At 43.9% G+C, this 17,119-nt stretch overlaps 1 protein-coding gene across 1 annotated transcript in view; it reads left to right on the top strand.

Annotated features, from left to right (window-relative positions):
* LOC115111753 (uncharacterized) overlaps nt 1-16,796 on the top strand; it is a 33,125-nt gene extending 16,329 nt beyond the window's left edge. Inside the window, exons 2-7 of the mRNA XM_029638131.2 lie at nt 4,816-5,828; nt 7,531-7,582; nt 10,410-10,545; nt 12,145-12,299; nt 14,785-15,024; nt 15,277-16,796. Coding sequence (XP_029493991.2) covers nt 4,816-5,828; nt 7,531-7,582; nt 10,410-10,545; nt 12,145-12,299; nt 14,785-15,024; nt 15,277-16,008 — 2,328 coding nt within the window. The 3' untranslated portion in view covers nt 16,009-16,796. The remainder of the gene's footprint in view (nt 1-4,815; nt 5,829-7,530; nt 7,583-10,409; nt 10,546-12,144; nt 12,300-14,784; nt 15,025-15,276) is intronic.
* Nucleotides 16,797-17,119: the final 323 nt, after the last annotated feature.

Below are 17,119 nucleotides of genomic sequence, written 5' to 3'. Positions count from 1 at the left end.
ATTCTAAAGACGGTTGACATATAGTGGAAACCTTAGGAAGTGCAAAATAACCCATATCCCACTGTGTATTCGATAGGGGAGAGTTCAAAAACTACAAACCTCAGATTTCCCACTTCCTGTTTGGATTTTTTTCTCAGGTTTTTGCCTGCCATATGAGTTCTGTTATACTCACAGACATAATTCAAACAGTTTTAGAAACTTCAGAATGTTTTCTATCCAATAAAAATATGCATCTATCAGCATCTGGGACTGAGTAGGAGGCAGTTCACTCTGGGCATGCTATTCATCCAAAAGTGAAAATGCTGCCCCCTATCCCAAAGAAGTGAACTAATTATGTGGTAATTGGTTGCACCAGATCTTATATGGGGCGGCAGGGTAGCCTAGTGGTTAGAGCATTGGATTAGTAACTGAAAGGTTGCAAGTTCATATCCCGAGCTGACAAGGTACAAACCTGTCGTTCTACCCCTGAGCAGGCAGTTAACCCACTATTCCTAGACCGTCATTGAAAATAAGAATTTGTTCTTAACTGACTCACCTAGTTAAATAAAGGTAAAATAATAAATACAAAAATTAGGGGCTTCATAGCAAAGGGGGTGAATACATAAGCACACACCACTTTTCAGTTTAACATTGTTTTGAATTTTTTTAAACAAGTTATTTTTTTTGAGTTTCACTAAACCAATTTGGACAATTTTGTGTATCTCCATTACATGAAATCCAAATAAAAATCCATTTAAATTACAGTTGCTGGGACCGCTTCTCTGTCAAGTGATCCTGCCGACCGAGGCCGGGTCTAAGGAGCTGCTTAGCGTAAGCGCTAGCCTAGCTGCTAACTAGCTGTCTATCAAGCTAGCAGGGTTTTCATGAGGGCTTGAACACAGACTGCGAGATGGTAGGCCATTGTGGCTAGGACCGCGGATTGTCCCGGGCTTGTGGCTGTCTAGACCCCAGCTGTTTGTTGTTGGATTTTCAATCTTCCCTGCGTCCTTCGCTGTTTGGAACGACGAGGAGTAACAGCGTAATCTATTGTTGTTACCATTATAAAGACCAAAGCCAACGGGAGTACCGTTGAGGACAGTGGTGTCTCTCTATCACAGGTGAAATGTTTTTTTAAACAAACAAACAAACAAACATTGTTCTACAAGCAGTTGTTACAACAAGAAAATAGCTTCCAGTGTTTTGTCCAAATTCTGGTGGAGTCAACTAATAGAAGAATCGACAACCTGACCAGAGGTCGAGGACCTGCAAAACAGTTTGCAGTTCTCCCAGGGTCAGCTTGACGAGTTTAAACAGGAGAATATCAAGATGACAGCAATCTGTAAGTCATTGTGAGTGTACATCAGTTCTGTATGTGAATCCATGATATCAATGACGGATAAATCAGATTATCTTGAGGGACAATCAAGGCAGAACAACATGGTTGTGGACAGAATTGAAGAATCTCCACATGAGACCTGGAAGGAGTCTGATGATCAAGTGAGGGAAATGATCTCAGAGAAACTGAAGATGAACCACAGGAAGATTGAGGTGGAGCACGTACAAGGATATAATATCTATAGAAGAAACAGGAATGCTTATGGGGGAGGTGTTGCTGTATATATTCAGAGCCATATTATTTAAATTTATTTAACCTTTATTTAGCAAGTCAGTTAAGAACAAGTTATTATTTACAATGACGGCCTACCCATATCCCTGTAATGCTTAGAGAAGATCTTATGTCAAGTGTTATTGAAGTGTTGTGGTTCCAGGTTCACCTGGCACATCTAAAGCATTTTATTTTGGGGTGTGGCTATAAGTCACCAAGTGCTACCAGTCAGTATCTAAATAATATGTGAAATGCTTGATAATGTCTACTTTCCACTTTCTTGGGGATCTGAATATTGACTAGTTTTCATCAAGCTGTCCGCTCAAGAGGAAGCTTCTCACTGTAACCAGTGCCTGTAATCTGGTTCTGATGTATTAATCAACATACCAGGGTGTTTACAAACACTACAGGAACAAGATCATCCACACGTTTTGATCACGTTTACTAATACTGTAGAACTTTGTTCTTAAGCTATATATGTACACATTGGATGCAGTGATCACAATATAGTGGCTATATCCAGGAAAGCCAAAGTTCCAAAAGCTGGGCCTAAAATAGTGTGTACATTTACATTTACATGTAAGTCATTTAGCAGACGCTCTTATCCAGAGCGACTTACAAATTGGTAAGAGATCATACAAAATATTTTGCTGTGACTCTTATGTGAATTATGTTAAAAGAATTGTTGCTCTGGTGTGATTTAATAAGGAGCATCCAGGCACTGCACTTGATGAATTTATGAAATTGCATCTTCCAATTGTTGGTAAACATGCACCTGTTAAGAAACTGACTGTTAGAACTGTTAGGGCTCCATGGATTGATGAGGTATTGAAAAACTGTATGGTTGAAAGAGATGCCTTTTGATATTATTTACCATAACCTGTTGTTGAGAACTTATGTGTTATGACTTTTCAACCCCGGAACTGAATCCGCAATATGGCAATCTATCTAATATAAATCAGAAGGTTTTCTTTAATGGAAGCTTCTCTAATGTTAAACATGTAAAGTATGGTGTACCGCAGGGCAGCTCTCTAGGCCCTCTACTATTTTCAGTTTTTACCAATGCCCTGTCACTGCCATTAAACAAAGCATGTATGCAGATGATTCAACCATATACGCATCAGCAACCACAGTTAGGAAGTCACTGAAACCCTTAACAAAGAGTTGCATTCTGTTTTGGAATGTGTGGCCAGTAATAAACTGGTCCTGAACATCTCTAAAACTAACAGCATTATATTTCATACAAATCATTCCCTAAGTTCCAGACCTTGGTGTTACCTTAGATTGTAAACTGTCATGGTAAAAACATTCAATGGTTGTAAAGATGGGTTTGTCCGTAATAAAGAGATGCTCTGCTTTTTTGACTCCACACTCCACAAAGCAAGTCCTGCAGGCTCTAGTTTTATCTTATCTTGATTATTGTCCAGTCATATGATCAAGTGCTGCAAATAAAGACCCAGTTAAGCTGTAGCTTGTCTATAACAGAGCGGCACATCTTGCTCTTCATTGTAATCCGAGGGTTTATTAAAACTATGCATGCCATTCTCTCTTGGCTAAGAGTTGAGGAAAGACTGACTGCGTCACTTCTTGTTTTTATAAGAAACATGAATGTGTTGTAAATTCTAAATTGTTTACATTGTCAACTTACACACACACTTACCCCAGCAGACATGCCACCAGGGGTCTTTTCACAGTCGGTTTGAATTGAAGAGGGCAGTCCATAAGCGCAGACGAAGGCTATCAAGGATCTGGAAGATTTCTGTATGGTGGAATGGTCTAAGATCCCTCCCAATGTGCTCTCCAACTCATTTTAGAAAAATGCTCAGGGCTGTTATCCTTGCAGGGTGAGGTATTGAAAACAGGGGTGTCAATAATCCTGATCCCTACCTTTTTGGGGAAAACAAATATTGATTGTTAAACAAAATCTCTTCCTCTACGCAATTGTATTAGAAAAAATAATATAATTTCTCCTTTTTTTTTTGCATACAATGTAGCTCAGTATTTTAATTTTTGATTCAGTAATTTATGCTCATTATCAATGGTGTCAATGGCAGGAGGTCTGAAATGGATGACACAGTATACATGGGCTATGATGGTCAAGTGGTCAGGACTGTCACACCGCTGGGGTGATGTCAGTAATTACATTTATTCAATATTTTCATTGCATTCATGTGCTTTGAAAACACCTGTTTCATCACTGTACAGAACACACACAGATATGTATGCCCATACTGCCCTTCTTCTCTCTGACCTGGCTGTGAGGATGCCAGCTGTATCAGCAATAGAGAGGCCTTTGAGTTGCAGTCAGAAGAAGGTTGGGTGAGGGGGGTACTGGGGCCAGACCTAGCAACAGCCCCTTTTATACAGTCATGATTGCAAAGTACATCTAGATTTGGCTTGTTAAAATAAACTGTCTGAGGGAATGCTTTTGATTAATGCACTCATATGGAGAGAGATGAGATGGTCCATGTAGCAGCAATCAAAGTGCCTGTCTGGCGTTGGTCGACCGCAGTGGTGCTGGTGCTCCTTTACACACACACACACACACACACACACACACACACACACACACACACACACACACACACACACACACACACACACCATGTCTCGAGTGCATTTTAAATGTGTTCCCAGCCAGTACTAGTGTTGCCTGGAGGTAGTTTAATTTGTTACCTGTCTGGTGGTGCTGGTTGAGCCCCAGGTGGGTCTTCGTTCGGTTCCCACAGTCCAGAACCTGAACCAAGAGGAAATCTCATAAACACACCATCCCCCCCACAAAGGTCTGGACCTGAGCTCTGGGGCCCAGTGGCCCCAGCAAACACATCTGCCTCTGCTTAGCTAGGCTGAGGTTCCCCTCAATCGTCCACCCCTCACACCTGGGAAGCATTACAGCCAGCTCGGCGTGTTTGAAGAAATACCCTCCCCAGAGTTATCCAAGCACAGGCATGCAAGGCACCGCCACCACTTTGATATACTGGCTGGCAGAGTAGGAGGGTTGAGTAGTTCAGGTCTGGATGCTTTTTGTTGTTTTGAGGCATTCTGAATTCCGCTCAACTGGGTTATTTGTTTAAAAGACAGACGTCATTTGTATTTCCAAGTTCTACACAAAATAAGACAGATTTTCTGTAAGTTTGACAAGTGCTAGTATGTGTCGATCATTAGAGAGGCTAGCATTTTAACGTACACTCATGTCCCCCTCACCAAGCCCATGTATATTGTGATTGCAGGTCTACTTTGACTGTGGAGCGAAGATGGATGTGGTGGATGTCCAAGGCCTCATCCTGTCTCCTGGTTTCCCCTATAACTACTCCTCCGGGACCCATTGTGTCTGGCAGTTCTTTGTGCCCGTCGGCCACCAGCTCATACTGGAGATATTTGACTTTGACGTGTTCGAGAGTCACGACTCCGCCGCCCAGTATGCTGCCATCTCTGACTTGGAAGAGGTCGATGCTAACGATGGTGCGACTATCCCAACTGGGGGTCCCATCACTGATAAAGATTCCACTGTATCTCAGGCTCAGAGTGTCACAGCGAAAGCCCCCCGGTCCTCCTCCCAAAACGACAAAGTCATGCAGGTGGTGGTGCAAGAGCAGTCCACCAAGATGGAGATAGCCAAAGTCTCCAACTCTGCTAAAAGGTCCACCTTTGATGCCACCTCTGACCATGCCTCCCCACAGCCCCTCTCAGACCTCCTCCTACCAGGGGCCCATGTACCAGGAGAGAAGGCAATGAACTCAATCACCTCTCCTCTCCTCAGAGGCAACCCTGACCTTAACCCTATCCCCAGAGCATCAGCCCCAGACCAAGTCCTGGCTGTGGTTGTAGACGAGGCCACCACTCGGACCCCTCTGCTACTCAAAGACACGGACACAGAGTCAGTGAGCCCTGAGACCCAGCAGTCTGTGGTGGACGCATGCCCCCACGACGTCCTTTACATCTCGGACCTCCTCACCTTTTCCTCGCGCTTCTGTGGCTCCAACCGGCCCTCCAGCAGCCAGCTGGTGTTTGGCTCCAGCCAGGAGATGGTAGAGGTCATCATGGAGTTGATCACCACCACCCACTGGGGCCGTGGCTTCGCCCTGCTCTTTTACTACCACAACCGGACAGAACCGGGTGGAGATGACCCCCGGCATGCCTACGCCCCTGCCGGGGCCAGCAAAATAGACACTCTGCTGGCCGCCATGAGTGGAGCAGCCTTCTTTGCCATGGTGCTCACCAGCGCTCTGTGTATTATATTCAGGTATGTAAAAGCATGCAGAGAAAGTTATTGTGATATGATAGCCCTTTGTCACACATGTGTTGTGCTATAAAAAGGTTTCCCTGACTCCCTGAGATCAAACCAGCACTTGAGAGAATTGTGCCGAAACATCCTTTTGTCCTACACGCCTTGTGATGGCTTTCCCTATTTATTCCCAGAGACATACTGTTGTCAAACATAAACAAACAAGATAGTGCACAATGGAAATGATTGTCCCTTTATGTGCCTTGTGGGTCACCTGTGCAACATCTTCAGGTACAGTAAAGCAAGGCATGCAGAAAGAATGGAGTCATAAAGATACCTTTGTCAGACATGTTTTGTGCTATAAATACATTTCCCTGACAACCTAACATAAACAAGACCGTGCACATTCTGCACAATGGGGAAAAATTGTCCTTTTATTTCTTTGTCATCCAAGGAAACTGGCACAGTGCTTTTCCTTTGAGAGAGCGCAACTGTTGGGTCTTTGATGTTGCCCAATGTGACAAAGTTTCCTCCCATGAATGAGATGGTAGCCATGAATGGGATAGTCTGCCAGTCAGTCCTCCTCCAGCACACAGTGTGGTGCTGCTGCAGTGGATGGGCTGGTTGTTTACTCAGCTGGAGGCCTTGGTCGGTCCCTGATTTGATCCAGTGAAAGGCAGGGTTCGACTGTAGCTGCCCTTATGTGCTGCATTGTCACCATTACAGAGAGAGAGCATGAGCAAGAGAGGGCCGTTCGAGGTGCAGCACCTGGCATCAATTCCAACGGACAAAGAGAAACGCAGCCATACAAAAGCGAGCGGAGGGAAAACGAGGAGAGCGGAGAACCTCATACTGCTGTGCTATGAGCCTCTGTCCCGTCGAGGTGCCATTGTAGTTTAATAGAACAAGAACAACATATCAAAAGGTGTCATTTACAGGTTGTTCCCTCGGCAAATCCCATGAGGAGACAACATTAGTACATGTATCAGTTTTTGCAGGGTGTAATATCATTTATGCCAGGTAACTAAATGAGCATCACTGTTTAATCTACTGTCATGATTCTCATCTAGTTCCCTCCAGGAAGGTTCAAATTCCCATAAAGATAAACCCCCTTGCAACCCCCATGCATGTTGGAGAGAAGGTAAAGCTGCATCGGTCTCATCCTGGGGCCATGTTTTTAATTGTGCCAAAAATTGACACACAAAAGCATTTAGATCTGTTATTGAACAGAATCACTTTTAGTCAACACTTTCACTGTTATCTTGATATTATCCAGTGAAAATTCCCTTATTGGTATGTCTTTATACTGCTGCCTTTATAGTGAGACCACCCCAGATAGTGTAGTTTATGGCATTACATGGGTTTAGCTACTAGAGCCATCCTTGAGAGGAACAACCGAGGGCAAGTTTAGGCTGTTTGTATGTAGTGAGTCAGCTAGCTAGACGTTGATTATGTTTGGAAGAAAATCTTCAGTGAAGGCAATCTAATCTGTTCCAGTTTCTAATTGTGGGAGAATGTTCATTTTGTACATTTCTGGTCAAATTTGGAGAGCAGTTGCTCTAAATAAGTCAAGCTTTCACAAATGGCATGGAAGAGAATGTTGCCAAAAGTCAATAAAGTAAACAACATACATAAAAGAAAGTATGCTAATGGTTTTCAAAGATATGTTAAACAGTCAAACACAACTGCAATGTTGTGGATCTCTTTTTTTGTTTTCCAGACCTAAACTATGTCCGAAAAGAGCCAGCTCCTGCTCATCCAACAACTCTGAGGTAAACGAATAAAGACCCCTGTCTGTCTGACTGTCCAGACATTCCTTTGTAAACTAGCTTCTGACTGGGATCAGGGAACATTTCCTTCATATCCTCTAGACCAGGGATGGGCAACTTTGATGGGGGGTTGGTGCCACAAAAAAAACAGAGAAAAAATGTCCTGCAATTCTACACATTTTGCCATGGGGCAGAGAGAAAAATGTGCAGTTGTACAGCTAATTTCCTGCAATTAAGGAAAAATCCATAGGGTGGAGAGAAATGTTTGCAGTTTTTAATATTATATCTGAGTGAGAGTCACTAACAAATTCAATGGGGGCCTCCTTGGTCAGTAAATCGACCATGATTACAAAGTTTAGATGTCTAGCTAGATTTAAAATCTAAAAAATGTTAGCTGACATGGGCTGAGTGATAACCAGTGCATTCGGAAAGTATTCAGACCCCTTGACTTTTTCCACATTTGTTACGTTACAGCCTTATTCTAAAATGTATTAAACATTTATTTTCTCATCACAATACCCCATAATGACAAAGCAAAAACAGGTTTTTAAACATTTCTCTAAATGTAAAAAAAATAAATATACTGAAATATCACATTAACATAAGTGTTCAGACCCTTTACTCAGTACATTGTTGAAGAACCTTTGGCAGTGATTACAGCCTCGAGTCTTCTTGGGTATGACGCTGCAAGCTTGGTACACTTGTATTTGGGGAGTTTCTCCCATTCTTCTCTGCTGATCCTCTCAAGCTCTGTCGGGTTGGATGGGGAGCGTCGCTGCACAGCTATTTTCAGGTCTCTCCAGAGATGTTCGTTCGAGTTCAAGTACGGGCTTTGGCTGATCCACTCAAGGACATTCAGAGACTTGTCCCAAAGCCACTCCTGTGTTGTCTTGACTGTGTGCTTAGGGTTTTTGTCCTGTTGGAAGGTGAACCTTTGCCCAGTCTGAGGTCCTGAGCACTCTGGAGCAGGTTTTCCTCAAGGATCTTTCTGTGCTTTGCTCTGTTAATCTTTTCCTCCATCCTGACTAGTCTCCCAGTCGCTGCTGCTGAAAAACATCCCCACAGCATGATGCTGCCACCACCATGCTTCACCATAAGGATGGTGCCAGGTTTCCTCCAAACACAGCGCTTGGCTTTCAGTCCAAAGAGTTCAATCTTGATTTCATCAGACCAGAGAATCTTGTTTCTCATGGTCTGAGAGTCCTTTATGTGCCTTTTGGCAAACTCCAAATGGGCTGTCATGTATGTGCCTTTTACAGAGGAGTGGCTTCCGTCTGGCCACGCTACCATAAAGACCTGGTTGGTGAAGTGCTGCAGAGATGGTTGTCATTCTGGAAAGTTCTCCCATCTCCACAGAAAAACTCTGGAGCTCTGTCAGAGTGACCATCGGGTTCTTGGTCACCTCCCTGACCAAGGCCCTTCTCCCCCAATTTCTCAGTTTGCCCGGGCGGCCAGCTCTAGGAAGAGTCTTGGTGGTTCCAAACTTCTTCCATGTAAGAATGATCTAGGCCACTATGTTCTTGGGGACCTTCAATGCTGCAGAAATGTTTTGGTACACAAAATCCTGCCTCGGAGCTCTACGGGCAATTCCTTTGACCTCATGGCTTGTTTTTTTCTCTGACATGCACTGTCAACTGTGGGACCTTATATAGACAGGTGTGTGCCTTTTCCAAATCATGTCCAAACAATTCAATTTACAACAGGTGGACTCCAATCAAGTTGTCGAAACATTGAGGATTAATGGAAACAGGATGCACCTGAGCTCAATTTTTAGTCTCATAGCAAAGGGTCTGAATACTTGTGTAAATATGGTATTTGTTTTTTATTTTTCAAATCGTCAAACATTTCTATAAACCTGTTTTTGCTTTCTTATTATGGGGTATTGTGTGTAGATTGATGAGGGAAACAAATAATTTAATCAGTTTTAGAATAAGGCTGTAACTTAACAAAAAGGGAAGGGGTCTGAATACTTTACGAATGCACTGTATATACTGAACAAAAATATATGTTCACCTGTCAGGTGGACTAACAGGGATGTAAACAAATTTGTTCACAACATTTGAGAGAAGTAAGCTTTTTGTGCGTATGGAACATTTCTGGGATCTTTTATTTCAGCTCATGAAACATGGGACCAGCACTTTACATGTTGCGTTTATATTTTTGTTGTGTTTTTTATATATATATATATATATTTTTTTTTATTAACTGCACCTTGCACCTGCACCTTGCATTCTTCTATTCCTACTCTCAATTGTAAGTTAAGACCCCAATTTGAGTTTTTTAAAATAAAAATCCCCAACCCCTCAACATTTTTTTGATCCACAGGCCTACAAAAGGGGGCCATGCAGCCCACCACTTTCCAATCCCTTCTCTAGACTACAGACACTGGAGCAAATACAAATACCCTACACTGGCCTGGTGCTCTTGTTGTCCAAATTCTCCTATGCAGGGCAAGCAGCCCCAGAGGTAGACAGGTTCACTAAAGGTCAGACTAACTGACTCCCCTATAAAGCAGAACTGGACAAGTTACACTTCCCTATTTTCTAGTCATGAGATGAATTTGTAACTAAGTTGTCAAAATGTGTCCATCTGGGATTGAATTTTAGAAAGAAGCAAAACAGTCCTACACAAGTTCTGGCCACTAAGTATCTTAATGCCACTAGATCATTATACTGACTGGGTATCGTAACATTTTATTAATTGACAAGAACAACTTCAGTTCATATGGCTGTTTTTCATAGTGCTGTGCAGCCCTACTCCGTTGGTGTATGTGAGGTGGCAGGCATGTGTAGTAGTACTAGCTGACACTAAACTGTACTGGCTGCTGTAGGTGCAGGAGGGAGTGCAGAACTCTGGAGCTGATGTCCGTGAGCTGCAGCTGGTGGCTCCTAATCAGCCCGGCCTGGAGGTCCCTTGCCCTGCAGAGAACGACAACAACAACCACTCTCTCAGCCTCACACACAGAGGTGGGTATTCGCAAGTGGGCGGGCGTATTCACATGCACACGTGCACACACACGCCATCTACTTTCTCTCTCCCTCTAACACTCCCCTCTTTTTCCCTCTCTGCTTGTGCTCCAGCCGCCTAGCCTAGTCTAGTCAATCCCCCTCGCTCCCCCTGCCCTGCGCCCCCTCTCTTTCTCTCTCCATGATCGAGGGGTACCGCTGGGGTGTTTGGTCTGGTTCCAACCTGGCTGACAATGACTTTATCTGCCCCTAAACTGAATTTACATGTTCAGCGTAAATGGGACACTTATTTCATTACGCTCTGTAACTATGACAGAAAAATGGTACACCGGGTCTGACTATCAGATCTCCAACACACAGTAATAGAGCTGCCAGGATTCTACCACATACTGAATTATCTCATGGTGTTATGGCCATAGAATGGCTCTAATCAGGTGTAAAACATACATCCCGTGAGGGGGTCCAATCTGGCCCGTGGGTGGTTTTAATTTTTTTAATTTTTTTTATATACAAAATTGAGGTGGGGGGGGGGGAATAAACTCGATATACTTAAAAATTACTAAAAACAAATTAAAATGATGGAGAAATTATAATGGACCTACATTCATACAGTTTCTTGACTGTTTCCAGCTTGCTAATACTCACCTAAATGAAAGCTAGACAGTCAGGAGCATCGACAATTCCAAAATCTATGAATAGAGGATTTTTTTTTAGCACATTTTGACAGCGAGGATTTTTTTTTTTAAATGTCAGTGCGTCCCTCCAAACCTTGTTGAATACTGAATGCGGACCCCGGAGCAAAATGATTTTGACACCTGAATGATAGCTCAAAATATGTCAAACAAAAACTGTTTCACATCTGAAGTCATGTCTAACACAGGTGCATAGAAGAAACGTTGTGTAGTAAAATTCACCAATACAGCTCATAATATGTGAAATCATTAAGGTATTCTGTGTGCTCAGTAGCTGCATATACAGTATTTAATCAATAACCTATATGAAAGGAAGTTGGCTGCAACAATGCACTGTCCACATAGTATCTTCCTGGAGTCATTTGAGTGTATTTCTTCTCTTATAAAAGTTGATCAGATTGTGTGGGAATATGCAAGGCCAGCTTGTAGTGGATGTAGCTGAGTGAATGGGAGATGCAGCATTTCGAAGTCTCAATGGAAAATTGCTTTCATTTTGGCGTAACACTGGGTTTATCCCAGAACAATCCAAATTCTCGCTCATTGTAGCTGATCCCACAGAGAGATTTACAGGTCGTGACATTTAACCTATATAACAGCGTGGGAGCATTGGGAACATCATGTTTCTCCTCTCGCTGAGTTCAACCATGTCACTATGAGTTAACAGGAATATGAGTGGACAAGTACAGTGGCTTCACAGTGTACTGGGTGCACAGTGCAGTAATTTACAGTAGCCTATGGAGACCAATCTGTAACATTCCATTTCTAGTGCTCTTTTAGGGACAAGCAGTGGAAATTATCATACGCTAAGGTGCAATACATCTGACTGTTGTGCCTTCAATGTGTTAATTGTAGCCTATCACCATACAAGTAAGTGATTAATGAAACCACTTTCCCGTTTCTTTCCTAGGTTCACCAGGCAGTGTTGGTGGTGATATGTCCCAGCATGCTGAAGTGGACCTCTCATCCAATGGTCTCACGGAATTGGACTTGGGGACAGATGAGGTGTTTATCATTTCGTCTGTGCCTAGTCCAAGCAGCAGAATGCCGTTCTCGGCCCACACGGTAAGGAGCGAGGCAAGGCAGGTAACCCAGTTGAGGACTCACAGTGGTGCCAAGGCAGTAGAGGGAACCCAGGCTAGGACCCATGGTGGTGCTTTTCTAAAGGGTGACACCCAGGCAGTAGCAGGGAACCCAGGCTAGGACCCATGGTGGTGCCCTCTTCTCGGGGTGACACCCAGGCAGTAGAGAGAACCCAGGCTAGGACCTGCTCTAGGGGTGGGTGACACCAAGCCAGAAGGCTACATCCTGCCAAGTATTTTTTCCTTGAATCAGCAACCCTCTGCTGGTAATAGCTATGAACCTCACCGCCTGGTGGTCGAGGTGTCAGAGTATAGAAACACAGTGGCAGGAGATTGGCGGTAGGATACGGTTTGACACAGCATTTTTGCTTGTGCTCTATTGGAATAAGAGTTGGCACAAGGCAGGCCTGGCAGCTATTAGGAAGCTGGCTTGCTTTCCTGCAGCCTAGCCTAATGGATGTATTATCTGAGAAGCCAGTTTCCCAGCTCCAATTCTCTCTCTCTCTGTGTGTGAGTGTGTGTGTGTGTTCATGCGCGCTGTGGTGCATTGCTGTGTGTGTGGTCTGTATGTGTATATGTTAATTTGCCTTTTTGTGCAGATTGTGTGTATGTACATATTTGTTCAGACTGATGATTGAAAGGACTCGCACAGGAAATCTGTCCAGAGCCTTATCCGTTTATGTAACTAGCGAGATGCAACTCGCGTTAATTTCTCGTGGAAAAACGACATGAACATAAATGGTACCTTAGATCAGTCATGATACAATGGGATGTGTGAGTTCCAGTGTTTGTGTTTTTCGTCACTGGTTATTTGGACAAGTCACAATTTCACACGTTTGATCATCGTTAGAATTTAAGAATTTAAGAAGGAGAGGGGACATTTGTCCTATAAACTTGCGCTTAACTGGCAAAGAGAGGTGGTGGAGCTCTTCATTCTGTTCCGATCCTCGTTCCCTCTCCTTATAACGCGTATGGACCCAGAACTTAATCGAGCAATTAAACAGGACTTTAGTTCTGGGTTAACCAATATTACGCTTATGTAAAATATTTTATTTTAGTGTATTTTTCAGGTGAGTAGTTTGCATGCGCCATGACAGTTAATGTTAGCAATACAAGCTAACACTGACTGACTGTGGCAAAAATGAGCCCAGCTATCTGTGTTTGCACTGTGTCTAACTGTCAAATTTCCAATGAGATTATTTTTCACGCTCAATTCCCGCCGCATTTTATTAAGCCCCGCCTACACAAACTTGTGATTTGTTGGGAGAGTTGTGTGTCTGAAGAGCACCCTCCCCGAAATGGCCAAGAAAATCTGACATGATCCCCAGACCTAGTGCTGGTGCCCTAGGTCTAGGACTTCTGAGACTAGGTGTGGGGGATAATAAGGGGCTCTGTTTCACATCTGGGGGGCTTATCCTCCACCTTTTTGCCCAAACTGCAACAAGTTGCCATTGTGTGGGGGGCTTTTGTGGTGAGCAGGGTACTTCATTTAAAACCTTCCTAATTCTTGTCTAGACTAAGCGAGCTGTGAATGATTCTGTATAAGGATTATCTGGTTCTTTCTGAGAGGAGCAACCGCTAACCCCCCCAAAAACCTTACCACAAACCTTCCCCCTATCCTGATTAACTAGCTGAATAATGATGGGGGGGATATGTGACTAATGTGCCCTTCACCCCTGACATGCCATTCCTATTAGTGAGACACCTACTGTATAGCCCTAGGCCCGCGTTCACAAAGACTCTCAGAGTAGTAGAGTAGGTCCTACCTGTCCATATAATCATATTCATTATGATCTAAAAGGCCAAACTGATCCTATAATCAGCAGTCCTATCTGAGAATGCTTGTGAATATGGTTCCATGAATCACTGACTGCATCCACTACCAGGCAAGACTTACATTTACATTTACATTTAAGTCATTTAGCAGACGCTCTTATCGACTTGTTTTGGGTTACATGTCGGATTACATGGTTTGCTTGCTGCCCTTTTAGGTCAACGGCGATTGGAGGAGCCGTTCAGCACTTGAATACAATGCGACCTCTGATACAAGCAAGCTATTTTTATTAGTGATCATTTCTTGTGAATGAGTCTCATTCACACTCTGATGCCACTGGTGGAGAAAACTCCATTGACTGAGGGCTTAAGTCAGTTAAACACACATTGTATTTAAGCAGTGTTTTTCCCATGGTCAAATCAATTATAGAATAGTCACAGGTGGATGCTTTCAGTCTCCAGAATAAGAAGTGTGTGTGTTCCATGGCACTAAATTGTAAACTAAGACACTGTGTAAACATTGCTACAGTGGGTTTGAGAGGTTCTGCTCTTTTCAGATGCTTCCAGATTTCCAACTAAGAAGTCGGTCTGTTTACAAACTACTGTAGGCCTACTCCACATGCACACAAATACACTTCATGCCGGGTTTGCTTGAATTCCTTATGATTTGGTTGTTGTCTCCCTCCCCTCGGCAGCGGGAGAGGTTCCTGAGACACAGTGACACCGGCCCTGGCCCTGTGACTGACTGGCCCTCTCCAGACCCAGCTGCCTCCCCCACAGACACCCGGGCTGCTCAGGATGGCAGTGCCAGCTGTGCCCGGCCCCGGGCCTGGAGCGTTCGTACCTTCCAGGACTTCCTCCCTCCACTGCCCCAGTTACACAAGAAGTGGTGCAGTTGGAACTCCACCAGTCCCTTCACTAAGCTGGTGGACAGCGTTAGTAGCTATTATGTTATTGGTTATTCAGCAGTGCTGTTGAATAATAGTTCAACCATCATATACTGTATTTCTTTACGTTTACATCTTGGTTATTTAGCAGACGCTCTTACCCAGAGCGACTTACATTACTGTATGTTTGTAAGTGGATTATTGTTTAGCACATTGTTTATACTCCGACGCATAATAAATAAACCATGAATGTTGGGTTGCACTGCAGAGGGATATTATTGACTAATGTTGTTCCCCCAGTTACCCTCCAGCTTTGTGTCGGACTGCCGTGGGGAGAACAGCAGGAAGGTGTTTTCCGACCGCCAGTTGGAGGCCCAGAACGACAGTAACGCCGGTGACTCCTCCATGAGTAACGCCTCGTATCCCTTCACTCAGCTAGCCCAGCGCCGCCTCAACTCTACGAGCAACCTTCGGCGCTCCCGCTTCACCGGGCCCTGCTTTGGCCTGCTCTCTGGGTCCAGTCCCTCAAACAGCACCAAGGCCCCTGGGGGCAAACACCTCCAGGCTTCTCCATCTGAGCCCATTAACAACCCCACTGGGCATTGTGTGATTTCCCGCGATTTCCCAGCGGAGAGCGACCACGTCAGTGTCCCTGTGTTTGCCATCTGTGAGGAGGAGGACCGGCAGCCCCTGGTCCTGGCTGAGCACCTGGGCCAGTCCCCCATGCTGAACGGACTGAGCCGGGGGCCATACGAGGGGAAGGAGCCTGCCAGTGGAGGCCCCAACCCTGGCCCCCAGAGCCCAGCCAACGGCCCCCTCCTCCAGAGGGGGAGGTCAGAGTGGAGGCCATGGGGGAGTCAGGCCTCAGGAGGGACCAGTCCTTACCCTTTCCCTCACCCCTCTGACTCACCCACTGCCGCCTACACCACCGAGTTAAAGTCTGCCTTCGTGCAAAGTACAGCCAATCATATCCAGATGCCTTCCCTCAGCCAATCAACAGTGCCATGCAGCGTGACGGGCAAGGAGATGTGACCAGTGACAGTCCATGTGACAGGAGAGTGGACAGAGCATGGAATCCTGGGTTGGCCGAGCAAAAAAAGAATTAACTATTTTTAGTTCCACTTTTGTCAAATGCTAAACTTACCTTTTTGATTACTGAGATCAACTTTTTATATGAAATTTCTACATTCTTGAAGTCAGTTGCTTCATGGTGACAAATTGGATGTTTTCATACTAGTAACCACAATATATTTTTTTATCAAGTTAAAACCGCTTCATCAATATATGCTGTATACCACACCAAGGCTTTTTCAGCTTCGTTATAATTTGTTTAAAAAATGAAACTTGAAATAATATTGAATATGGATGTTAACAGAAAACTTGCTAGTATTTTCCAAGAGCACTTCATTTCCCAACTCATCTGAGCACTTTTGTACCAGTTAATCGTTTTGATACTTTAAATCAAATGATTAAACATAAGCACTTTCAACGCAATAGCTCACTCATGCTTGTGGATGTTGTGCTGCATTATGCCAACTTCTGCCTTTTGTTCAACAACCACGGGCCTTGAAGCATTGAATTATAAGAGCGCCACACATTATATTAACCTCAACGCTACAACATGTATTCCATAGGCTGATGCTGGGATATAAAAGGGAATTGATCATTATAAAAAATGTGACAAACACCGTAACTAACATTCAATAGAAGTAAGCATATGACTAGCTATAAAGATAAATGTTGCAATTTGTAACCTAGAAAATAAAGAGGGTTGGTGGGAGTTTGTGCAAAGAACTTTTAATAAAGGTTATCTACATACATTTCTGCTTCAGTTCTTGATCATTTGATGTCAGCAGAAAGTAGCAAGTCATGCATCTTAAATCCGTTTTACCTCGTTTCTACCAGCATGTCACGTGCAACCTGAGGGGGCGAAAAAAAAACTTGTACACCTTTACTCACCCCGCACTCTACTTATCAAATCTGACCATAATTATATCCTCCTGATTCCTGCTTACAAGCAAAAACTAAAGCAGGAAGTACCAGTGACTCGATCAATACGGAAGTGGTTGGATGACGCAAATGCTACAGGACTGTTTTGCTAGCACAGACTGGAATGTGTTCCGGGATTCATCAAATGTCATTG

Source organism: Oncorhynchus nerka, linkage group LG27, assembly GCF_034236695.1.
Source record: "Oncorhynchus nerka isolate Pitt River linkage group LG27, Oner_Uvic_2.0, whole genome shotgun sequence".
Taxonomy (NCBI): domain Eukaryota; kingdom Metazoa; phylum Chordata; class Actinopteri; order Salmoniformes; family Salmonidae; genus Oncorhynchus; species Oncorhynchus nerka.
The sequence above is the reverse complement of the archived record's forward strand: the minus strand, read 5'-3'. Positions and strand labels throughout refer to the sequence as shown.